Source organism: Passer montanus, unplaced genomic scaffold, assembly GCF_014805655.1.
Source record: "Passer montanus isolate IOZ18808 unplaced genomic scaffold, ASM1480565v1 scaffold16, whole genome shotgun sequence".
Lineage (NCBI taxonomy): Eukaryota > Metazoa > Chordata > Aves > Passeriformes > Passeridae > Passer > Passer montanus.
Window position 1 is genome coordinate 5,689,827 of NW_024363160.1, and position 26,624 is coordinate 5,716,450.

Genomic DNA, 26,624 nt, shown 5'->3' on the forward strand with positions numbered 1-26,624 from the left:
TCTGATCACAAGTATGGATATCAGCATGGAGGAAAACCATTGGTTTAATCCATTCTTCTCACAAGTCATTGCTCTCATTCTAGGAAGCTCCAGAAACCACAGAAATATAAGACATATAGCTGCACCCTACTGCAGGTGTTTTTATGAGGCATACAAAATGAAAACAGCACTCTTCTCAGGCTAATGTAACCTACACATAGCCATAGACTTGTTCACTCTGATTCTCAAATAATGACAGAGAGCTAACTATCTATTAAGAAAATGTAATCCTAGAAGCAAGAGCATCCAAAACTTACACACTATTTTAATGAAGAAATAGGGTGGAACTTCAATAAGAATAGTTGTCCTTTCCAGATGAGATACAAAATACTAAGCCAAATTACTTAAAGCTAGTACTGAAAAAGTCCTTCAATTGTTTTAATAAACATCTCTCAGAAAAGCTCCAACATATCCAAGAAAGCAGGAAAACTTCTGAAGGGGGTGTCACAGAACGTAAATTGAGTAGAGCATAATGAAAGCAAAGCATTTTTTAAAAAAAACATAAAGATTGAAAGAAATCAATTATGCAAATGTATGAGTAAAATTCAACTTTTTGTATGAGCCAAGACACATGTTTCCTAATATATGGAACTCTGCCAATTAAACTTCAAGCAAAAAGTCGCGTTTCTCCTAATGACAGCCAAAATACCTTCAGCAAACCTAATCTGGTAATCTGACTTGACAAGGCCTATTATCTATATGACACCATTGCCTTTAGTAGCTCAAATCATTTCAAATCGCTTTGTACAACTGAAAAATTAGTAACATTAAGAGGAAAGATACCTGTTTAATTGTAACCAAAAGCATGCATAACAGCTTTTATTAACTTCTTTTTAAATTGTATTCAAACATGTCTACAATCAAATTACCCAGTACTTATATATACACTGTACAGCACATGAGACTACTTAGAAAATGGAACATGAAAACATAAAAATAGAATTTCTAAAACAAATTAATACTCTAATAGTTTCTGTATTCTGACCTTATATTAAATATTAGTCTTTGTCATAACAACGGAAACAAAGGCCAACACTGAGAAACTGATTCAGTGAGATGATCCAAATACTCAAACTCTAATTTTATAGCACAGTATTTTCAATGGCTATATCATTGACTAACAGACAGTCTAATTGGTCTTGGAATCAAACAAGAAAGAAAATTGTCTTCATGTCTTCAAAGCCACTTGTTTCATGCAACTCTCTGTACCCCTTACTTCATCTGCTGCAAAAAGGCTCCAGGTTAAACCCCTGTGAAGGTACTAAAGAAAGAGCTAATTGCACTAATAACTGTCTTGAAGAGAGGAAAGGTGTCCTCACTAAGAAGGAAGGAATGCTCTAAAAGAACTGATAGACTTTATCACCTTGAAGAAAAAAATGCCAGTTTCCTCACTACTGAGCACAACAGAAATACCCGTTTGTCTCTTTCTACTTCTCTTTCTCCTAAAGAAATGATGAATTTTTTTAATTCCTCCAAAGTTTAAAGAAACTGCTCAACTGCAACAAGAGTAAGAAGAATCACCACAGTCATGAAGGTATCACCCACTTATTTCCTTAAACACGGTAGGGAAATCATTGAAGGTGCACAGGCAAAATAAAGCATTATTTTGCATTCCCTGATAAGTGAAGTGACAAAAGGGATTTTGTGAGATCTTTCTCTCACAGCTCATATTTTAAAGGGCAGAATCGTTTATTACATGCAGTTAAAGAACAATACCAATGGCCAAGGTTGCTAGGTTTGGCTCAAGATCTGAGCCCTTTGTTCCCTGGTGTGCAGGATTGAGAGAATATATAGTATTTTGGCACCTGCTGTTAGCAGCTACTTAAGGGAATTCAAAATTTAATTAACCTTCATAGTAATCCATAAAAGATGTTATGTAAGTTCAGAACTTCAGAATTTAGAGAACTTAAGGTTTCTATATTCCTTGCATCTTTACTTCTTAATCCATGGACTAGGGATGCCAGGCGAAAAAATGTGCCACACTTTCATGTAGACAGTTGTTTGTAAACATTTTACAACATAAGCAATTTGTTTGTATCAATTGGGAAGAATTCCATTACTTGCATGTTTGCTCTTTTCTTAAAGCATAAGGCCACACTGCTGACAAGCAAAACTCCAGAATTACAAGGCCATCCAGTCACCCAGTCACTGCTGCTCTGACAGTACTGTGAGGTGAAGTTCCCTGAGGCTCCACCACCCTGCTAGAGATGCTATTGCATGAATGATTCAGTTCTGCCTGTAGTTGTGCTTCCAGAGCATCAGAAAATGTCTTGAAGCATGTCTTGTATGTCTATGTAAGAGCTTTAGAAAAGTAGTAATTTATGAGCAAAATAGGGGAAAAAGTAGAAAAAAGTAGGGTGGCATATGGCCAAACTTTTGACTTAATTTCACCACAGGTTGCTTTTTATTTACAATCGGCTAATCCGCTCTCAAAATACACAATAGAGCAGCCACTGGCAAAGGCAGGCAGATAAAATTGGCATGCCTCTATATTGTTCTTGTTAATCTGAACCATTAACAGAAGGGTGAGAAGGCTAGTTTTGTCATTTAAACAGGCTTAAATCCTTCCTCCAAATGAGCTTTTGTCTACATAGAAGAATTCATCCAGGAAATTTAAGGGGTTTCTGTTAGTGTTGCATTCTCGAGTTGACTAAGCTACAGGAATACTAACCTGTTTATTTGGTCTTCATACTGTAAATGTAAAAATTATTGCCAGCTGTCAAAACCAAAAGGGGTTCAACCTGACTAAATTATTTCTCAGAGGTGAAACAGGATGAGATTATAAAGTGCTAAGAAGCAACTATTTGAAATCCTGAACTGCACCTGTGCAACTAAATCTCCATTTATACAGGTGCTTTTCAAATTGGATTTGAACCCTTAAATTCCCTGATTCATCCCCCGAAAAACCACAGAAGCTCAAATAACTAATGAAATTCAGAGACGGAAGGCCTCAAAATAGTTTCAAGCTGTGAAGCAAGGCCTAAGACTTAACTACATTCTTTGATTCACTGTCAATGCAACATATCAAGCCTAAACATAAGTTGCACAATTCAAATGCCAGAGGTCATAGGGTAGCCAGTAGCTAAGTAATTATTTTTTTTTAGCACAGAAGAGGTCATCACCTGGTCCATAAGCACAAAACACAGCCAAATACCTGGAGGAAAAAAATGTATTGGTTAGCATGATCTGGTTTTGTTTTGATTTTACCTGGCACATCTTGCACATATATTCAATGTGACCTTTGCTTGAGGCTCAGCCGTATGAGCACTTCGTGTTTGATTGAATTTGCTCCCAGAAGACACCACACTTGTTACTCCTTCCATTCTGAGATCATCAAGATCCTCTGCAAAAGACAGAACAATGGGATGAACACATGATTAAATTTTGCAGCAATAAAGAAGCCTTACCTGCAGAATCACTAAAAAATGGAACTGCTCAAAAATGGGGAAGAAGACAATTACTTGCATACTAACAGGAAAAGACATTTGAGAGCATTTTTATATATTATCACTGTCTTATAAGGGGTTCCTTAAAAAATATTCTGTATCATTTCCACATCAAACCATGCTGCATATTTTAAAAATCTTTATTTATCTGGTTCATTTCTAAAAAACTTGTCATCAAGAGATGCTGTCCAATAGCTCTATTTGACACTAGACATATTGAAGACAAAAATAATTTTTTTAATGTATGCTATTCCTCTGTGTTTTTTTCATCATCTATTCACTTAGCAGTGAAAAAATATTGCTAAAATAAGTGTTCTGCTAAACCCACAAAATATGAAATGGACATATATACCACATTGAAAGGGATCATAATGTGCATAGTTAAATCCTAAATATTACATATTCCTGTAATATAGGCAACTCACAATAAAAACTGAATTTTCAACGACTGTAAAATCATTCACATTTTGAAGGAAGACAGAAGAAGGTCTCAGAGAATTTTTTCCCAAAACGACACTGGAATACAGTAGCTCAGCTGGACTGTAAATGAATTCTCTTGGTTTACAGTCAGGCCAGTCTTTCAAGATTAATTTCTATATTTTTTGCTAACACAAAACACACAATATTTTTTGCTAACAGAAGTTCTCTATGCCTCATGTGTCTATAAAGCCCAATTTTCAGTTGTTTATAACTTGATTAGACTCTAGCTGAAATGTTAACAAGCAAAGCATTGGCTAGCTTCTATTAAATGACCATATACTGACCATGTAATCATTCCATGTACTGACTGATGCATATGGTTTATGGTACACATATGGTTTAATCATCTGATTAAAATGTCTTTCAGATATTCTATACACTTGTATTTTCATATATTTATGTTTATAAAAGAAACCTAATGTTAAAGGATCTGAATTAAGCAGGAGGTACATAAATATTTTAAATCCCAATATCAGATGAAGAAAAGTCACAGGCAACTTTAAAATCAAAGGAGGCTAATTAATTGAATTAATTAGAATTTAAAATACACAAGTAGTCATTATAGACGCACAGTGAAGAACCAAGTTGGTTTTCAAACACAAAAGAATGAGATACAATCCCCCAGATCTCTACCCAAAATGGGTAGTTGGTCTGGTTGTCTTCTACAGTTCATAGACCCTACTCTTACCACTGTGCTTTAAACTCAGGGCAATGTGGTCAGATTATTGGGATAATGCCCTGTTAACAACACTCTTTTGGGGAGACATGGATTTTAACAAGCAACAGCCAATAACAGCTAGGCTAAACTCACATGAAAAATTTGTGACTGAAGTCCTTGAACTACATTTTCTTCTCTGTAATGTTTTATTTTACTGCTTAAGAAAACTCTCCTCCCCACCACCACCCCTCCCAGCCAATTTGTTGCCTTGATATAAATTGACAAGTGTAGTGAAGTTTCTGGCATCATTTTACACCATTTCAACACCTTTTACTGTAAATTTCATATATGGTTAATACACAAAGTAATTCAAAGGACCTGGAAGGTTATATGATAGAGAGCTATGAAATCAACTACCTATGAGTCATTTCAGAAAAGGTATTACATATTTGGAACACATTATGTATTAAAATAAATACAGTTTAATTGTGCTTTAAAGAGGTGTGAAAAGTTCCATACTTTTTAACAGATGTAAACCACTGGATGAATTACAGCTTAAAAGAAACTGAAGCATATGCCTCAGGTTTTTCTCCCACTAAGCAGATGTGATTTCTTTAAATAAGGTTTTCAACTGTTCTTTGCTTGATTAACTTTTGGTACTCTGCTGCCAAGTGTTTCAACAAAGTAGTGATATAGGCTGGCCTCCATGATACCTTTTATATTTGAATTTGGATATCAAACTCATACCTTTTTTGTCATTTTTAGTCAACTACCAGCCTTTTTCTCTCAAAAGAAAATTAAGTGAAACTTTGTGCAGGAAATGTGGATTCAAGAGCTGCCTGTAGGAGGAGCCAATGGACAAACAGGCAGAATAATATACAGTATTGATTTATTGTCAGATGCCTTTAGAATAACAGCAGTAATGTGCATACAAAATGCAGATTTAAAATACCAAAAATCTACCTCATATACAACTGTTATTTTTCTCAAGGATTTTAGTTGATCTAATTCAACACTGGATGGTATTTGTCCGTAGCAAACTACAAAAAGCTGTCAATAATACAAGTAAATACAAGTGTAACTCCATCTACCAAATCCAAAGAATAACTGCAGCATTTGATTTAATTTCATTACTGCATCTCTGCATTGATATGAAATGATTTCAGTTTCTTCTGGATACCTACAGTACAGTTACTGAACATTTTCTCACTAAAGCAACTGAGCTTGGAGAAGCTGGCTGCTTTGTAATACCCATAACTTTGGAAGGGAATTTTTGAGATGGTAAGCAAGTTTATATGCCATCTTCCAGATCAACCCCATCCATTATTGAAGGCTTTTAATTTAAACAAAAACAAACAACCAAAACCCAATAAAACAACAAAACCTAGCAGCAGTAAAACAATGAATCATGCAAAAATTTTAGTGCCAAACTCTGAGTGTATGTGTGCATATTGTTCAATAATTCATGCATGCTTTGCAGAAAAATATTTGACCACAAATAAGAAAGTTATTAAAATAAATACAGTCAGTTAATGCAATACCGTTTTTTAAGAGTTAAAAAAAAGAACTCCAAAGGTTCAGATGTTCCTATCAGAAAGAACCAGTCTTAGCAAAATAGGATTTCATTAGAGAGTCAATACAGTTACAGGGTCTGGACACCGAATCCTTTCTCTTTCTTTGTATTCTTTGCTAGACTGACTAGTGATGATACAGCTGAGTGGCTCTGTGCTTTTATTGAGCAGCAATGAGGTAATTCATGGAGAAAAGAGAGAAAAAAAAGCCAAGCTGGTGACTGCTTCTGCCACAAAAGACAAGAATACAGTGAAATTTCTCAAATCCTTAGAAAATTGTTATCTATCTTTGCATAGTGATAGGCTGAACGTTCACATAAGCGAAACAATCTCATTTACGCTAATAAAAGTTTGTTATTTTAAGGTATGATTATTCACTGTATTTCTGTGATTTAATGTTCACTGTCTGCTATTCTCTAGAAAGGGTATGTGAAGACCCAGCTTCGGTCCTATGGCAATTTCCATTAAATATGTTCTGTGTGTTAAAAAAACTACATGTGAACCAAGCAAAAAGAACCTGACATTTTCCTCAAATCAGCAATTTGCCAAAAGGAATTCACACCGCTGCAATCTTTATGCTTTGCTACAACAATACACAAAAATACTTGGAAGTGAGATAAAGATCAGAAGTGTAATATAGCATAGCAGAGAACCAGATGTTTTCTAGATTAATTATAATGCTGTGCTAAGCTTAATTCATTGTGATTTTTTTATATAGAAAATTTTCACGAAAAAGGGGTGGGGAAAGAAGTTACCTACTTCAATTAAACAAGAATATAGCCCAATAACAAGGTCATGTTTTTAAACAGGACATTGTTTGCAATTATTTACTTATTTTCTTTTTTGGAGGATTGGATGGGGAGAGAGAAAGAGGCACTCACTAGTGCCAAATATTCCAGAAACTGTGCAAGATTGCTTCTTGTCTTGGGATAACAGATTGTGGAATCATCTTATAAGCATGAGATTTGCACACCATTCACTTTAAGGACAGAGCTCTTCTCATGCAAAATTTCTATAAAATACAGTGAAAGCTTAGTTGCACGGAAGGCTCATGAAATCAGATATGTTGTATTGTTTTCTATGATCCAGTCACTTTTGTCTCCTTCCTCCATTATAAAATATGTAGTAATTTCCCAGGAGTACCTGAAGAAGTTTAAGATTCAACGGTGGAAAAAGTCTATGGCAGCTCAGTTTGTCTGTTCATTCTAACATTAAAAAAAAACCCAAATGTTTTCATGTTGAAGAAGTTTAAGATTCAACGCTGGAAAACAGTTTGTCTGTTCATTCTAACATTAAAAAAAAAACCAAATGTTTTCATGTGAGAGTAAAAATTCAGATAATTAATTCTGACTTATATTCTTGCATGCCACCAGACAATCCTGGTGCATCAGTAAAATAATGTCTCATTCATTGAAGCAATGAATTCTTCGGGGTAGTGTTCTTACATTGCGGTACACATTGATGTATTCCTTGTATATAGCATTGATTTGTCAAGGCATTGTTGGGTGAAGCACAGACTCTTAGTATGCTCTACTAATCCCATCTGAAAACAAACAAAAGCCCCCCTAACCAATAAAAAAAAAACAACCAAAAATAGAACAACAAACCAAACAAAAAAAACCAACCCAAAAAACTCAAATCAACAAAATCCTCCGCTGATAGAAGTTCTGCTTATGGAATCTAAGCAGCTTTATATGTAATATTTTTATGTGTCTTAATATGTTAACCAGTCCTCTTTGTTTTAGATAAATTATCTTGCCAAATATCAAGAGATTACAACAAAAGACCACAATAATTCTTAACAAAATATTGGGGCAAGCACACAGTAGACTTCCAGACTAGGAAGAATCATGAACTTGGAATATCTGATGCTCCACTCCTTTAAATTTAAAAAGATATTTTAAATATTTGCTTTGACAGATGCAAAACCAGAGTTATCTTCTGCTGTACACTAACTGTGGGACATCTTATTTTGTTTTTTCAATGTCATGGAGCAGACAATGCTGTTAGTCTGGTACATATGTTCTAAGATGTTTTTCAATGAACATCTTAAAATACCAGAATTTCACTTAGTTCAGACCCGTGCCATAGACTTTTGATACAAATATCATTCTAAATAAATACCTCAGCAGACTTTCACTCCTTAGGTGTATCTAAGATTTTTGAACACATCGTTTAAAGACATCTTACTTAAGAAGCATCACAAGTTGACAATAAATTCCCATAACATTTGTGCTTTCACTGACAGATGCACAGAAAGCCAATTGAAACATGATGCTGCTGAGTCCTTGGTTTTGCATGCCTACATCTTCCTGTATCAGTTGTCAGAGCCAATTTAGCAGAATCTCACACCATAGTCTAAAAACCACTAAACCAACATGGGAGTAGGGAAAGCAGCATTGTTTCAGCTACTGAAATATACAACAAAGCACTGATTTGAGTTCTCACTTTTAATCAGCAAGAGTGAAAGGAATATTTCTTCAGTATGTCCCTCTTCCTATTTTCCACCAGCTGGGATTGGAATTGACATAGGAAGTAGCCTTTTCTGACGAAGATGTGTGTGTGTTTAGTTTCATTAAACACTTCAGTATCTTAGAAAACTACAAGAAGAACTGGCCCACAGAGTTCCTACTTATTCTCCCTTTTTCCACAAGGTGTAATAGTTATATTTGACTGAAAACAAGTAATTGTAGGCAAGACTGATGGAACATCAACTTATGAGAGCATCTCTAAATGCAGTGCAAGGGCTTCAGAGCACATTATGGTCTCGTTTTATTTACATGAGAAAGTCTGTAATCACAGTTCATAAGAATTAGCATTGTGCTCTCTTATCATTACCCTACTGGTAACCCAAGGATCTAGTATCACCAAATAACCACTGCTCACCCACCAGATGAGAAAGTCTATAATCACAGTTCGTAACCCAAGGATCTAGTATCACCAAATAACCACTGCTCACCCACCAGTTCAGCAACAATAACTGACTAAACAACTATTGTTGCTCCTTACCAGCAGGGATTTCAAACTCAATGGTCTAAACTATTAATTAAGAAGTTTCATTCTGTGCTAATTAATTATTTTAAAAACTTTACTTTTACATTAATGGCAATCTAGTATTGTTTGGAGTATTTTAATTACTTCTACATGACCAATAAAATAAAATTTAGAATATTTCACTTGTTAAATCACATTCTACAATGCATTACTGCAATTGCTGTAACTGCACATCAGTGCTTGCACTGTAACAATACCGTATCTCAAAAAGCTCATAATGAGATAATACACAAAACCACCTGAAACTCTGGAGTTCAGAAGGCATCTAAAGAAATGTCTTTTAATGCTTTCCATTGGTAATTTTTTCTTTTTTTTTCACTTAAGTTTTAACTTAAACAACTTTTAAAATTAAAAGCAAATTTTGATCAATGTTTCTAATTAGCTCCAATTCTGATGTCACTCGTTCCTACAACCCCTATACTTGTATGCAATTTGGGCCACAGTTCAACTCTGCATTCTTAAAGAAAACTACCAAAAAAAGCTTTTTCATAATAATAGAAAAAGCAGTGTTTAAATCGCTAAGTTTTTTTTCAATCATAACAAATATATCAAAGCATTAGAAAAGAATGTATATTTAAAAGATTTCAGTTTGTGGTTTTTTATTTTTAACAAACGGGAGAAAGCTGCAATATTTTGAAGTGCACTTGGTTAACGTAGTACAGATGTGCCTTACAATATATATCTGTTATACTGAATTTCACATTACATTATTGCTTACCTATTTATTCATTAAGTCTATTTTGAATTAAGCTGATAATCTGCATGCTGTTTATATGAAGTTTTACAAAAATGAGCTAACTCATTAGTTCAATATTCCTCTCAAAACATAGAGCAACTACAGTGCATTTTCAGCCAATCAGACAAAATATTATCTTGTTTAGCATTTTATGAACCAATTTTTACACTGAGCGCCGCATTCATATCTCTTTGCAGCCATGTAAGTTACTCTACCAGTACCTTGGCTGGATTAATCTTAGCTAGGTTGTTGAGAGGCCAGTGGAAATTCATACACCTTTTATTAAAATGAAAGTTGAAGCAAAGCATAAAAATTACAAATAATCTTATGCCAAACACAGTAACACAGAACCTTCCAAGAGGACTTTTTTAAACAAAACAAAACTGTTTGTCCAAAGATTTTTGGAGTGCCAGTATGCTCTCTCTCATAAACCTACACACATCAAAAATTCCTACAGTGCAAATATCTCTATTTCCCCAACATTTTTAAAATTAAAATTATTTAAGTAAAACATTTTACTTTTACTTAAATAATTTTCTTCATGAAAGAGAGCTACAATAAGTAAGAATTAAGCTGTGCTTATGCAGCTTAAATTTTCTACTAATAAACTAGCACATGATAATTTTCTTCACGAAAGAGAGCTACAATAAGTAAGAAGCCTTATGCTTATGCAGCTTAAATTTTCTACTAATAAACTAGCACATATCCCATTTCAGAAAAAGTGCCCTTCAGTCAGGCGCTATTGCACCTATTATGCTATAAAAGTTCCAGTCAATTTAGGGACTAATATATGAGTGATCTCAGACTGGACAGTTTGGGCAGGCAGAGAAAAAGAAATGAAATCTCTAAACTCTCTGTGTGCATAGGCAAATTTAGCAACTTCCTATGTTGTATGTGAAAGTTCCTAGTGAGCTCTAGGTTAATTGAAGTCCTAACTGAGACAGTAACTACTTAAGTAATTCTACGATAATCAGCAAAGCTCTTAGCTAAACAAAACTAGAAGAAATATACTGTGGATCTTTTCTATTGCTCTTCAACTTCTGCCCAGCTGCAAAGAGAAAACTGCTCTCCTTCTTCCTTCTGCTGTGAATCCAAAATGAGAATTAGTATAGCATGGCATCCAACAACCAAGGCTCTGCCATTTCTTCCAGCCCCATCCCTTTATCAGCTTGCATCAACTCTGCTTGGTCCTGAGACAAGACCATCTGTTTTGTATCACTATCCTTATTTTGGCCAGACACTGGGACATCTGGAAGACTGCACTGTCTATACTCCGAGAAGCAGACACTGAGCTGGATACCATCAGCATACCAATGGCATCACAGTTGACAGTACATGCTCTTCCTCACTCATTGATTAAATTCATACCACTGACAGCTTTCCAAAGAGGGCAGAAAAAAATTTTATCTCCCCAGTTGGGTCAAACATATAAACTAGCAGGTATGTCAAAAACATTGCACACATCCAATAGATTAATCATTTAATAAGGTTCCAAATATACCACACAGTTTTCAAATATTTTTTTCTTGTTTTAATAAAGAGAAGTAAATGCTTTTTAAATAAAGTTTAAGTTATGGAAAAACACGTGCAGTTGGAAACATTGTATAGGTGCAGTTTATTCTGTTACATTTCTTTGTGTAACCTATGAGTTCATTGGCTTATGTTTCCTCATGCTTTTGGTTTGGAAAGGAGAAAATTAAGGTTTTGGTTTTGCTGCAATGCTTGTACAAGCATTCTGCAATGCAAGACAAAGACCTGGCTGAAATGGAAAATGGTCTAGTGGTACATATAACACATCTGTTTGCTACGCTTTCGTTGAATATTGCAGGACAAAATAATTGCCTAAAAACAAATCACTCATTACAGCATGTTGGGTCATGCAATGTTAGTTCAAGCCTAGTATCTTAAACATCACAGAGATGCATTTGTTTTTACTCAACACTACTTTATCTTCTGGATATGAACAACTTATTTCTCCAGAATATCTCATTTCAGAAGATTAAAACCATTTTGAAAATCAATCAGAAAATTTTATCTGACAATTCTGGTTCTCAAGACACACTAACACTAATCATGACTCCATTGAACTCAAGGGAAATTTTCCATGACTCCACAGACTGAAAATTTATCTTAAGTATTTCAAGTTTCTCCCTTTTGGGTTTCAGCTCCTTAAATTGAGAGCTGTGAAACTCAGGTAGATCTTGAGATGTCTTTAACTTTGGGGTCCACAGCAGTGGAACAGATGCGAACCACATCCCCTGGCATTCACTGAATGTCCTTTTCCCGAGGAGATAAAAACCGCAGGCCAACCACTCTATTTACAAGATCACTGACTGAGAGGGAGCCAGAGATTCTAGACTGGAAAGCCAATTCAACATCAGATATCAAATGTTCCTCTAAGAGCGCTGAAAAAAGGGTGAAGGAAACACAACACATTAGGAAGCACAATCATGCTGGATGGAGGCAGCAGAAAAGAGTACATTGTATCACAGAAGATAAATTACTAATTTATTGTATTTTCCTTCTCAAAAACAACCATCTGTACTGATTTCCTAGACTGCAGGCAGTTTGACTGTTAGAAAAGCTAAAAATGAAATAAAGACAAAGCCACCATACAAACCATATCAAAAGGAAGAACAGAGAAAATAAAGAAAAAACCCCAACAGCAGGAAAGATGTATTTCAAACCAAAAGCAAACAGGCAGCACTGTACCAAGAAGAAAGTTAGGTCAACACAAAAAGGCCAAGTAATTAATGGTTTTCGATCTTCAGGCACACTAGCAAAGCTCACTAGGCCTGAAATACTGTTAGCTCAAATGGTGGATGAATGAGGTCAAACTCAAAGGTGCTAACCTGCAGCCACTCAGGATGCAGTTCTGTATTCCAACAGCTTGTTTCCAGTGGTGAAGTCCCATTTATTCCTGCGCTCTTACCCCTTTCTACCATTCCCAGTGATATCAGTGCTTGATTTTTACCTGACTCTGGTACAAATGCAAATGAAAAATACTGTATTTTTGGTGGAACCTTCTGCATGTGTGTTGGCAGAGTTGCAGAGCTGCCTCGACACACTGAAAGTTCAAGCATTAAGATCCATCTAAAAGAAACAATAGGAGCCTACAACTCTGCCTGAAGGAACAAAGGAGGAAGTACGATCACCTTTTCCAACAAAAACAAGCTTTCGTATTCAGTTAGGCTCAGCCCTTCTCTGAGAACCATAATCCTGAGGGGTATCTGGTATTTCAGTAACACTAACAAGTCAGAATATGAACATGTTTATCAAAGCATCAGTAATAAAAGAAAACAAGATATCATTTTTACATTAACAGAATGATACCCCATCTGCGACTCACCACTGCTGCTTTAACAACCTTAAAATTTACTGTAATTTTGCTTTTGCTTCTCTCAAGACACAGAAGTTTTTCAAAACTGAGATTCTATGAGAATATTCACATTTTCAAAAACACATTCCTAATATATTACCAAATATGATTCTTAATATTATGTGTTACCACATTAAAGATACAATTGTCAATTTTTTAAAAAAAGTATTATACATGGCAAATAATCATTGACTTTTATTTTTTTCTTATTTAACTGAGCAATGCCAATCTGATAAAATCTATTACAACTGAACTTGGAAATAAGCTTGAACATGAGAAGCAGGCTAAAATCAGGCTTGTTATCCACACAGCATCTTACCTTCTTATCACCTTTTCCTCATCTGTTTTAAAATTCCTTAAATATGGTAATGTGCATAAATTAAATTATATCTGATATTATGATACAGCTTTTAAAATTAATGCAGACCTAATGAATAAGTCTTGATATTTTGAAAATTAACATAAATTAGAAAGGTTATCCATAGGCTCAAAGAAAATTTCAAAACTTAATAATTTATCAATTTCCATATTACAGATACAAATATTATACTGAAACTAGTGTACAATTACATTTGATCCTTCATAAAATTACATCACATCAATTAAATTACATTCCTCCAAATTCAACAGTCCTTAAGTTTCTCAAAACACAAGAAGCAGTTTGTACCATCTGACAGTGAGTTCTTCAGCATATCCACAGAAACACTTTCCTCAACTCCCAAATGACCTTTCCAATTATCTAGGTACAATCAAAGTTCCTTCTCAGATGAGCACTTCAAAACAGTCTGGTTAAGAAGCTCAAGAAGCTCACAAGGCTGACACAACTTCCCAACACACCAAGTCCCCCATAAGATTAATGTTCCATTTCTTATGGAGCATTTCTCTATGTGAACATTCAATATGATGTGAATTCTTGCCAAACTGTTGCTCATTTACAAACTATAAATTATGGCTAATATAAAGAAATCAAACCCATATAATCCATATAATCCTAACAAATTCTAAACATGCTATCAGAAAGATAATTCCCAAGTCACAGGTGGTATAACTACAATATTTACAGAATTTGGAAGTTTTAACAGACAATTTTAGGTTCTTTAAGCAAATATATTATTCAAGCCATTTCACCAATGCTTTTGAGCACATCAATAGAAAATTAATATTCAAAGACAAAAAAATAACTACTGCTTTGTGAGACCTTAACAATATTGCCTCAGTAACCAGACATAATTTTAGAACAAATTTCAGCCCAGAAAAGTTTTGTTTTTATCAAATCATTATGTGAGTATTCATAAAAAACCCCACAATGATAAATTCAGCCAAATTATTTGTGACTGACATAACCCAGTTGCTACCCATTTCCTGAAAAACATCAGGAAAACAAGTTCCTCTCAGAAATATTCAAATATGTCAAAAGATTTTTCTATCCCTCTGAGGACATCCAAGTAACTATGAAATAATTTCATAAAATCCCCCACACGGACACATTTCCCTATACAGTCAAATAGAGAAACAGGTCTGGAAACTATTGTTAGACACCTTGACAAGTCTTCTCTACCCCCAACATTACTTAGAGTACTTCTGCAGTTAGGTGATAGTGAGTGAATAATTAAATCTGTGACACTCTGAGGAATTGTCTCTCCACAGACATTAACTCACATTTACTTTTAGTCATTTATACTCTAAGAAACTGACTGAGAGTCAGAAACAGGAATTAAATTATAAATAAAGTTCATTTGTATACATAAAAATGACAAATATTCACTCAGCTTCTGAATATCCTAAATAAAAATAGAGTAATGTGTATGTCAAGAAAAAGCATTTTCCTGTGATGTGCCAAAGTAATCTTTTAGAGATGAGGCAGGTGAGCAAGAGGAAACAATTCCATTAATGCAAGCACTAATTAGGAGTGACGGTATTCTCTACATGTAGGAGAGAAATGAGGACTTTGGTTCACAGTTCAATGTTTGAAGGAAATAAATGTTTAGTCACTTCTTTGTACTATAACAGGGAACTATCACAGTGAATGGCAAGATCTGTGTAAGGCATGTGCAGGACATGCACCCAGTTCTCCTGAGTCCATGAAACCAGCTGGTTTGCTTTCAGTGCTCTGAAATCTGCATGCTACAAGAGGAATATTGCTACACAAAAAGACTGTAAAACATGCACATGGCAAGCATGGCTTATATTCTCAAAGTTTCATGTTTGTAGTTTAGTTAGGCAAAAGATTACATATGAGAATAAAATTAGTTAGCCTTCATTTGCATTTTGCATAAACAGTACACAGTGATTTGTAATAATGATTTAAAACAACAAATGCACTTTTATATAGCACAAATATTTTTTTTTCTACTGGACAATACTGGAATTGTCTGAACAAACTTGAAGCTGAAGTTACTCATCAAAAGAAACTTGAAGGAAGATTAAGAAAGGATTACATGCAACATTACTTTCATATTTCAATGTCAACATTTACAGATGCAAAAATAGGAAAATACTAAAGTCAATATTTTAAAATTCTGCAATAATGTAGGAATGTTTTGGACAAACAGAAAGTATGCTCTTATGTTAAAAAGGACAAATATGTGACTATCACTTGATTTATTATTAATTATGCCTTTAAGAACATTTTTTTCTTTTATAGTTTCATTTACACCACCTTTTCAAGCTTTTATTGTTATCATATTCAAAATAAAACAATCTTCTTGCAACTTCTGGTTTTAATAAAATAAAGGGAGAAATTTTGGAAGACACAATTGGATTTGTCTCTCTTTGTATCTGGTTAAAAATCAATTACTGACAAATCCTATTATTTTTATATTTATTTATATTTCATTATTCCCAGGACCATAAAGTTTCTCTGAAGAGAATTAAAAACAATGGAACAACTATAATTATTTTTATTTCCATTTTATTCCTTCATTATTGGATACTTCAAAGAAACCATTTCTTTACAGAGAAGAAATTTGGGCTACATCAATATAACCTAGAAAACAGTAAGCCAATAAATGAAACCTTTGTGTTCAAAACTCCTTTTGCCACAAAGGCACACTGTAACCTCTACTGTTTAGTCCAGGAATGTACCAACATTATGCATTTAACGTCACATACATACACACAAAACCTAATAAATTTTTATTTCTTTTTCAGATGCTCAGTATCTCAACATTTTGCTAACCACTTCCATCCTTGCTTCTACGTATTCTTCCAAAGGTGACTCACCATCTTTCTTGCCATGATCACACTCTCTCACAGCAAAACCTTGGCTTTATAAACATGCATCAGTGGCTAAAGTCATATTTTTCTGCAGTGGAGCCAGCACTTAACTCTAAGTGTGTTCAAAGACCTCAATTACTCCGGGAGCAGTTTCACAATCAGTTTAATCTAAACAAAGTCTGCAAGAAGAGTCAGACCTGCTTGTCCCACATGCCAGCTGACTAATTGGTCCATCCTTATGCCAGCAGCCAAGCTTGTGTGGCCCAAAAGGAGCAGGGCTAAGCAACTCATCTCTCTGAAAGTTATTTTTTTCTTGCTGCATTCATTTTGAGCTCAGCTCAGACTCAGCAGTATCTTCTCTGATGGTTTTTGTTCAGACATGGAATTCTTAAGCAGGCAATGAGAAAATCTGAATTTAAAATACAGCTTAGTATTCGTTTTTAACTCAGTGTCTGTGATATAAAAACAGTTAAATTAAAACAGGGTAATGTCTTGTTATTTACGTTGAAGAAGATATCACCAGGAAACATCTATATAGAAAAGAGCAATACTAAGTCATCTTAAAATATCATTTTTATTTTCCTTGGAATACAAAATGGAAATCCTATAACCTATAATTTGAGGGAATATTTGGTATATATTAGAAATTAATTTTAGGATTTAGTTTTAATGTAGCATTTTAATTTTTTAATTTTACTTTAACAGTTCTTGCTTTGCATTTAGTTTATGCACAAATATGTACTATCTTGAGATCACTGCATTAGTAAAATCAGAGGAATACACAGAAATTGTCAAAACTTCCACAACTCCAAAGCTGAATGTTAGAAGATAAATTTGCTTCAAAAATTGATATTTAGATTAAACCAATAGTCCCAACTCCAGGGGGAAAAAAAAAGTGAAATAAGGAAAGTACCCCAAATAAAGAATTATGTAAAACAGCTTCCAGTATCTACTTTTACTTTTTACAATTCCATTGACTTCAAATGATTTAATATCAATGATAACTTGGATCGATATATTTAAATCTAGCATATTTCCTCTTTCTTGCCTCATCTTTGCCCATGGCCATGTTTTTGGTTTTTTTTAAACAGACTTGTTTAGTGTATTCTTACTGTACTCGTCTCTCCCTCACTCTTCCAGTTGTCACTAATTATGCACAGGATCTGGAAGCTATTTATGATAACTGACAACAGCCTTCAGCTGAAATGCTCCTTTAGGTTATTTTTTATTTACTTTCAAGCATTCCTGTTTTGTGATGACATAAAGTGATGATTACCCCAATTTATCTCTCCAATAATTGTTCTGTTTGTGAATTTCTCATGTCCTGAATGCTTTTTGTCTCCACTACATTTTGCCCTTCTTCATAACTGATACATTAATAGTCAAAATGTCTTAGATATAGTAACACCTACTACCAGTATATTCACATACAAAGAGTGACGTCTTCGTGACTACTGGGTCGTTAAAGAAAATGCAAGAACAGGCACTGGGAGCAGCTCTGCTTTTGATGCTAGCAGGTACAGTGCAGTTCCTACAAGGAACCTGCAAATCTAAGGTACTGTGTACCACAGTGACCACGTGAACCACAGCGACCCTGTGAACCACAGCAAGGGCTAAGGAGACTCTTGGCCTGCTCAAAATGGCTCACACTTACAGAAGATGGCAGTGGTAGTGGTATCTGACTTGGAGTGTGTGAAACTATCCTTTTTTTTGCAGGGAAGCCACGATTTTACTGCAGCACACCAAATTTTACCTGATGGAAGTAATTTCTTAAGACAACAATCAAAACAGGCAAATGAAATACTTGCAATTTTAGGTGGGCTGAAGACCTGCATTGAAGTGCAGTTATTTGCTTCTTTGGTTTTTACTTCTTTGTTTTCAAACTCACTCTCCTAATTTTTATCAAGGCTTTTCAAATTACATTTTGATTTCTGAACATATCAGAGGAGTTCCCCTTCTGAAAACTCACATTCATTCCTTTTGTACTTAGCTATAAATTAGCTCCTACTTCACTCTCTTTCTTTCCCACGTTTATTCTTCCTCTCCCCTTTTTTCATTTTAACAATTACAACCAGTATTCCACTCTCATTTAATTTTATAAAATAGAACACTCTCAGAAGTTTTTCACCTGCAATACTCTATAAAAAGAATGTCAGGCCAAGCCACAGCTGTTTAGTCTAAGTTTAATACCCTGTTTTCAAGTAAGAACAGGTAACTTAACAAATAAGTTTGTATTATGCCATGTTATGTACTGCTTTGCATATTATTTGCTGTTTGCAGCATTTAAAATTACATTTATCTTCTAAATTTTAAATTCAGGCTTGCACTTGGTATCATATTGAATGGCAAAAGCACAAACCTTGCAAGATATAATACAATTAAAATTCAGCCTGGCAGGGAAATTAAGATACACAATGAAGGTAGAGTTAGTTACTCTGTAAGCCACAAACCTAATAAACCTAATGAATCTTGAATTCTCAGGGATTTGTGTTACATCTCAGTAATTCCTTCTTGCTAATATCAGCTGCTTCCCTCTCCATACTTCTTAGAGTATCCTCTCCCTAGTAATCCTGCCCATCTTTCTTCTTTTCCTCTCCTTCATTAACTCAAACAGCTTGTCCCAAAATGCTTCAGCAGGTCAGCAGATGCTTTGTTTGTTTCAGAGCCATAATAGTGATCAGTCTGCAGTGGTAACTCTTCACCTTGTACTGAAGCTTCAGGATCGTACTAATGAGATTATCTTCCAGCCAACCACCAATTTCCATGGAACTGGAGGAAATTTCCCAGATTAGAAAACTGTCAGTTTCAGTAGAAACTTGACAATAGATTTAAAAGGGCTAGAATTCAAAGACAGAGTTGCACACCTTACAAAATCATCTGAGACCACACAAAAATAGCCTTGCTGAAAAACAGAGGCTGAAAACTTATCAGGTGAAAAACAATGTACAGGGGATATCACTATTGGGTTACATCGTGCTAAAATCACTTGTGTTACTGTGAACAATTTCCCCACTGAAATGAACCCTAGGTAAAACAAACATTTCCTTTTTTATCAGTTCAGTAGTTAGTAATAAGCTTTAGTCCTTGAAATTTTGAATACAGGAAGTCTCTGGCAGACTCACCTGGCCTGAAGTTGTTACCAGGAGAAACCACCTTTCCCTCCCCTGCCAGACAGTGCTACTCTCCTAGGCAGAAACAGCTTTTCTTAGAGCACTGGGCTGAAAACAGCAGTGATTCACAAGCTGATTTACAAGCAGATCAGATGTCTCTGCCTTGAAGGCTTCCATATCTATTAAAGGTTCAGGGCAAGGCAGATGGTTGAGGGTGGCAACAACTCCAGCCAACAATCTCCTCAGGCAAGTTTGTCAGAAGCCAGACAAGAAACAATTTATACTCACTAATGATTTTGCATGCCCTTTTTCATTCCTTCTCTAAACTGCTATCCATAAAACCCTTCAACTTCTGTCTTCAGTCATTTCCCTCTCATTTTCCAGTGTCCTTCCCTTCTGCTGTACCTGCTCTGAGATGAGGGTACCTAGAAGAGAAAGGCTCTATACCAAACTGAGATGGGGATAACTCACTGGATACGAACAGGAACAAATGAAAGGCACTTGAAAGCAGGATATCCAGTGCAGACAAAGTTATTATTTTGACCTAATAGCACGGGTCAAAGGTATCTGGCTCCTTTTATGTTCACAGCTGTTGTGGGCCTGCAAACATATCATCACAACCATTCATTTTAATTTAGTTGTCTGAAGAATGTAGCAGCAGGACAAATCATTCTTTCTAATCTGTTCATGGACATTTCTCAACCACAAAAAACATCTAATGTAATAACAACTTTATAACATATAATGTCATAACAATGTTAAAACATTGTTAATTTTTAGAAAATTCTTCACTTGTTTTTGGCCCTGACCATCTTGGATATTTTAGAATAATGTTATAAGTGTCATTTATCTTTTCACCTACTTCCCATTAAACAATAACATTCTAATAGAGGTACCCACTGCTACTGGAATGCTAAAGTAATAAATATTATAATGCTTAATGTATTTATTAATTATTACTTTTTGCCACATGGGCAGTTATTAATCCATGACAGCACTTTATTTTTCACTTTATGACTACTTTATCTCCTTAGTATGCTTTTGTTTGAGGTTTTGGCAAAAGCTTTTTACAAAACTCCAAACAAGTCATCCCTACTAGTACCTACTAGCCAATATTTGCCAACACCTTCATGAATCATAATTACATATAGTCAAAAATCAAAAGATACTTGTACTCCAGCCTAGTCACTAGGAACGTCCCCCTTTTTGCAGATTTCTAAGGAGAAAAATAAACTTGACATTACTATGAATACACACCTTTCAAAAGCAGAGAAAAATCACTCACAATCAAATGGTTGGTTTACTAAATATTGAGAGATATTGAGAGAAAGAGAAGCAATAAATAAATATTTCGTGTTTGAGACCAATATTGGCCTCAGAAGCAATGTTATAGCTCACATCCTAATGATGTATTTCTTATGAGAGATTCTGAAATATTTAAATGGAAACTCCTCTGATGTCATCTTTCTCAGAACTGAACCTAGTAAGTAGTGAACTAAAAATCCGTAAGACTGCAAACATAAATTCATAAAAAAATTTAAATACAATTTTTTTAAGTTGGTCATACTCTGAAACAACTTTTAAAATAAATTTAATTGGTTTAGTTTTAATGCAAAATAAACACTTATTTTTAAAAATTATATTTTCTATTTTTACTACACAAGATGCTGGTTAATAAACAAGTACTGGGCTCCACAAGTGTTCAACTAAAGATATTTGTTCAAAGATATTCAGTGTGAATTAATGACATTGGGACATTGCATACCAGCTAACACAAAACTGTTATTTTACCTATGACCAAAGGGCTGCTAGTAACACTAAAGAAAACACCTTCTTGATTATTCTTTGAATTGCAGGGTGCAAAAAAGGGTTCTGATATACACTGAGAATTTTATTTTAATCAGGGGAGCTTAATAAGCCAACAAAATAGATTTTAAATTTTCACAATGAAACGCTGAACATGATTGTATGTTCTTGAATTCTGCTAATCATGATTATAACTGATCTTCATAGAGAAGTTACTTGAAATGCTGCATAAATGCAACATTACACCAAGAGTGTCATAGTGTAACTGCTAAACTCTCAGAAATTTTATGCTGTGGCAAAAATTTTAGTAAAAAAATGTGGTTATGCCTTGCCTTCACAATTGTGTCAGACCCATTCCTTATATTAAATGGTTTTGTAAATGCTGGCAGCTTTCCTTTGCATGCAGCTTGACTGCACCAAGAAAACATTATCTATTTCACAGCCAAGAGCCATTCATTCAGTATTAGACAGACTGCCTTTAAGAAATTATACAATGCCTAGGGGGTACAAGCACTATTTATTCTCTAAATTTCAGCTCATTTTGTTAACCAAGCATGCAAAAGGACAATAGCTCAGAGCCCATCCTGTTAAACATGTAAAACCACAGACAGAAATATTTGCCATACTGTTAGTTAAGCAATGCCTTTCCAGAGGTAAAAAGACCACAAGCTTTTTCAGAATTGCACAACTATTCTGGACCACTGAAAACAGAAATCTACTTTGATGATCACCAACAATACTCCAGTTGCTCATTCCTTCTTTTAAGAAAAACAATTCTGAGCTGACAAAGACGACTTTGCTGCTACCTGCTCTGTATTTCAAATATGATTCTTGCTAGTTCTAGCTGAACGTCAAATATCAGCAACAACTTTTACTGCCTTTACACTAGCAGTGGAAGACTGATGTTCAGATGTCCATGTTTCAGCTATATTCAAAAGTACTACATCATTATGTTTAAGCATATTTAATTTTAAAAATTACCAGGTTTGCTGTATTTCTACCTCATAAGGCACATATTTACAGCTTTTTTTACTCAGCAGCAATGATTTTGGTACTAATTCGTCACAGATGCTCTTGCTGGAACCTACTTGTTGCTATCACCCCAGCCTGAGAAAGCCTACTGGGCAGCAGTCAGCATCCACTCTCACAACTCAAGGGTTGGGAATTTCCAAGGAGCTGGAAGCCTGCAGTATAAAGAAGCAAGAGCTCTAACCAGAGATCAGGTTTACATGCTGCACACTGACGTCAACATGGCATCGTAACCCTGTACCTTAACTGCAGATCTGGACATACACCACACTTGTAAATTCTGAGCCATTCTGAGCAAGGTGGCCCAGGCCTGTAATTGCATAACCCACAGAGGGCTGCCCCTGAGGCACAGATCTTGCAGGTCCCAGCAGCTCCTCTGTGAAAATGATGTTCTTGTTTTTCTACCACTAACAGTAGCTGGGAAATTGTCAAGAATGCCATTTTCAGCAGCCTGCAGCAGCGGAATCAGGCATCTTCACACAAAGAGATTTACAAATTCCTTACTTGGAACAAAACACTTAAAATAATAAAAACAATGTCTGCTATTCATCCCACCTTAATATGCAGTTTTTCTTTGAGGCATGTCTAAATAGGCATGTGATTCATAAATGTCAAAATTTCAAACCTAAATTGCAATTAAAAAATACTGTGCCAGCTTCAGTGATCCCCAGGGTGCAGGGAAATACAGATGAAAGATCTAAGTGCTTCTCACAGGAAATGCCCTACCCTTTTATTGGCAACAAATTATGAGAATTCTGCAACATTCATTCTTACACTGTAATTCTTGACTTCAAATTTGTAAAATTACAACAATATTCACTTTCATGGCAATGAATTAATAATACCCTATTATTTGTAACAAAAAGAAGTAAAATCCTGTCTAGTCAGAAAAAACCCCAAATATTAGGCTAAGAAAATTGGGATTGTTCAGTCAGGAAAAGAGAAGGCTTCAGGGTGGCAACCTAATTGCATTGTTCCAAGTACATGAAGGGAGCCTACAAGAAAGATGGAGAGGGACTATTTACAAGAACATGCAGCGGCAGCACAAGGGAGAATAGATTTTAAATGAAAGAGGGTAGATTTAGGTTAGGTATTAGGAAGAAATTCTTTAAAGTGAGGGTGATGAGGCACTGGAACAGGCTACCCAGAGAAGCTGTGGCTGCCCCATCCCTGGAAGTGTTCATGGCTAGGCTGGGTGGAGCTCTGAGAAACCTGGTCTAGTGAAAGTTGTCCCTGGCTTCAGCACGGGGATTGGTCTTTAAGGTCCCTTCCAACCCAAATCATTTTATGATTCTATTATTATATATACCTACACATATATGTGCATCACAGACTTTTGCTGGAGATTACTTGAGGTCATTCACATAAATATATACTAAACTTCAGGTGGAAAAACTGACCTTTATTTTCTGAAAAATAAAGAACATGATTCTGCAGATTTATTTCACCCATCATCCTGGAAAAGTTACTTAAGATAAAGATGCTTGTGAGAAGTAAAACTTCAACTCCTGAACAATAGTATAACATTTTCAGTTTCTTATAATAATGATGAATATATGCAATTTCATCTTATTTTTTTCCTTATTTCTCTCAAAAGATTTCCAAGAAAATATCACTGAGTTAATTGGTTTTATCATTTCTAAGTGTAAGGAATTCAAAAGTATGTCTGCTCATGTTAAGGTACTTATCTATTTTACCATGGAGTTCTTAGAATTCGAACACTGAAGCAGGAACCCAAAATTTTGTGGCAAGTCATGAGAACTTCATTACTATCAGACATCTTATTGAGATTTCTGTGGAAAACATAGTCAATGTGGCATCCTTGTAAGAGCCTTAGATCTTCAAATATATCCAAAGTTAGTAAAAATCTTTTAGGGCTGGCAGGTCACTCTGCCTACCCTACAGGGATACTGACAGATGTATCCTGCCTGGGGAATATCCTACCTCTACACTGTACAGTCTTTTCAAAGGCTCCAGTATTGGACAGCTAATCATTGCTTGTTCTGCTGACACTTGCCAGCATTGTTTCACCAAGCATCACAACTGATGGCATGCAGTAAAAAAGAGAAAAGTGAAGGATGGATTTGGTTGGAAACAGACACAGAACAAAAGAAAAACATAATAATGTATTAAAAAATTACATTCTGAGCATATATTCTAACAAGGAGTTCAAATAACATAGAAATAGAATCCTAAGTCTAGTATTTCTCAAGTCATGATTAAATGTCCTGCCATTTTACATTGATTCATACTTTAAAAAAAAAAAACGTAGTCCTATGTTTGATAATCCACTTAGTGAAGACAGAGCTTACAAAGGAAATGCTCCTCGAAATTCTGCTGGAGTTGTAGTTTTGTCACAAAGTAAATCCCTATAAATTCACTTTATTTTTTGCCAGCTAAGTTACAATTATGCCATTCTTTTTTCTTGCACTCTTTTCCTGCTCATTGTAACTCACTTCAGTTAATATATGACATGCCCCAACAAAATGATGCACACTATTCTACATTCTGCACTCTTATCTCCCAGGAATTACAGCTGAATTGCATCACAGATCCAGGTAAATACTCTCTAGAGTAAAGTTTAAGTTGAGTTAGTGATGGTTTTCAGTAGCAGTATCTATGCAAACTTACATCTGTTTATAAGGATCATCATAGCTTATTAGATATGATCTCTCTGAAGGGAGTATGAGAAATGCCTATGCTCTAGAAAGAGATATTATTTAAAAGCATCTTTGGAATAGCATTACTGCTTTTTTTTCCCCTAATTTTCTTTCTGGAAGTGATCACACACACACACACACAAAAAAAAAAAAAAAAAAAAAAGATTCTATCAGCATTGTCTTTTACCCTACAGACTTTTGAGCCTTTCATTTTCATAGAGCAAGGACTTCTATTAATATTTTATAGTAAGAACCCCTTAAAAAGTAAGTGATTATATCCCAATGTTCTGTTTCCTTTTGCAAAACAATTTGAAAAACAGACTATAATTTCTCTTATAAGATAAAGGCAAGCATTAGGGTTTTTTTTTATTTAAACCACAAGTTCTCCCTTCTTTCAACAGACTTAACTCAGGCAACTATTTGAGATAGGCTTTTGCATAAACAAATCAAACAATAAAAAATTCAAGTTGCTAAAATAGTCACACATTAAACAATTTGCCAGGATAAAAATAGTGTCAGGATTAGAACAATTTAAAATTCAATTTTCCCACATGATTCTAAAAAAGTAAAAGGTGTACTACAAACTAAAAGTGTGAATTACAGTCTGAAAAGCAAAAGCATACATACACAATGAAAAATTTTCTTTGCTGGAGAGAAGGCCATTTGTCCTACAACCTCTTAGAACAAAACAAATTCTGTTTTAACTTCGGTAGGAGGGGTTTGACAGCAACTGTAGCACTAACTACTTATTTTCTACAATGATCAACACACATTCTTAAATCAATTGCAAAAACTGCATGTACTTTTAATCAAAATTTAAAACAATCAAATTGTCCCTACTATTCCAATGCAATGTCTTTTGAACACACCAACTGAAAAGTTGTTATATGAACAGCAAAACTAATCTCAAAAAGAAAGTATCAAATTGGTTAAAATTTTAAACAACTAAGCTGGAGACACTGAGTCCATTTTTTTTAGGTTCTATACATTTACATTTTCTTTCCAAGAGTTTATTTTTCTGGTCTGTACACACAAGATATTTTTAAACCTTATTTTGTGATAAACATTTCACAGAAATAATATCAATGTTATAGCGAGGAAAAGGATACAATAATCACTGCAACAAAACAAGTAATAATTCTATTAATTTTGTAGCAGGAGGGTGAATGAAAGAGGACCATTTTGATGATGAGTTTCACATATCTTTTGTTCCACACTAATTAGTTCTTTTAGCCCGATACAAGTAACTGTAGTTTTGTACATGTGTTTGATTAGGCACATTGTATCATATACTATGTCACGCTCTCGATCTATAAATCATTTTCCAGCACCATTTAAACGTCACCATTGGTAAGTCTAGAACTAACTACATGCTAAGTTAATTACAAGTGTAATAAAATCAAATTAAGTTCAAATTCATCACAGCAACAGAGTTTATTC

At 34.8% G+C, this 26,624-nt stretch overlaps 1 protein-coding gene across 1 annotated transcript in view; it reads right to left on the reverse strand.

The window, feature by feature from the left end:
• The window catches only part of CUNH8orf34 (chromosome unknown C8orf34 homolog), a 149,362-nt gene that overhangs the window by 49,548 nt on the left and 73,190 nt on the right, over positions 1–26,624 (reverse strand). The window contains exon 8 of the mRNA XM_039702828.1: positions 3,247–3,382. Coding sequence (XP_039558762.1) covers positions 3,247–3,382 — 136 coding nt within the window. The remainder of the gene's footprint in view (positions 1–3,246; positions 3,383–26,624) is intronic.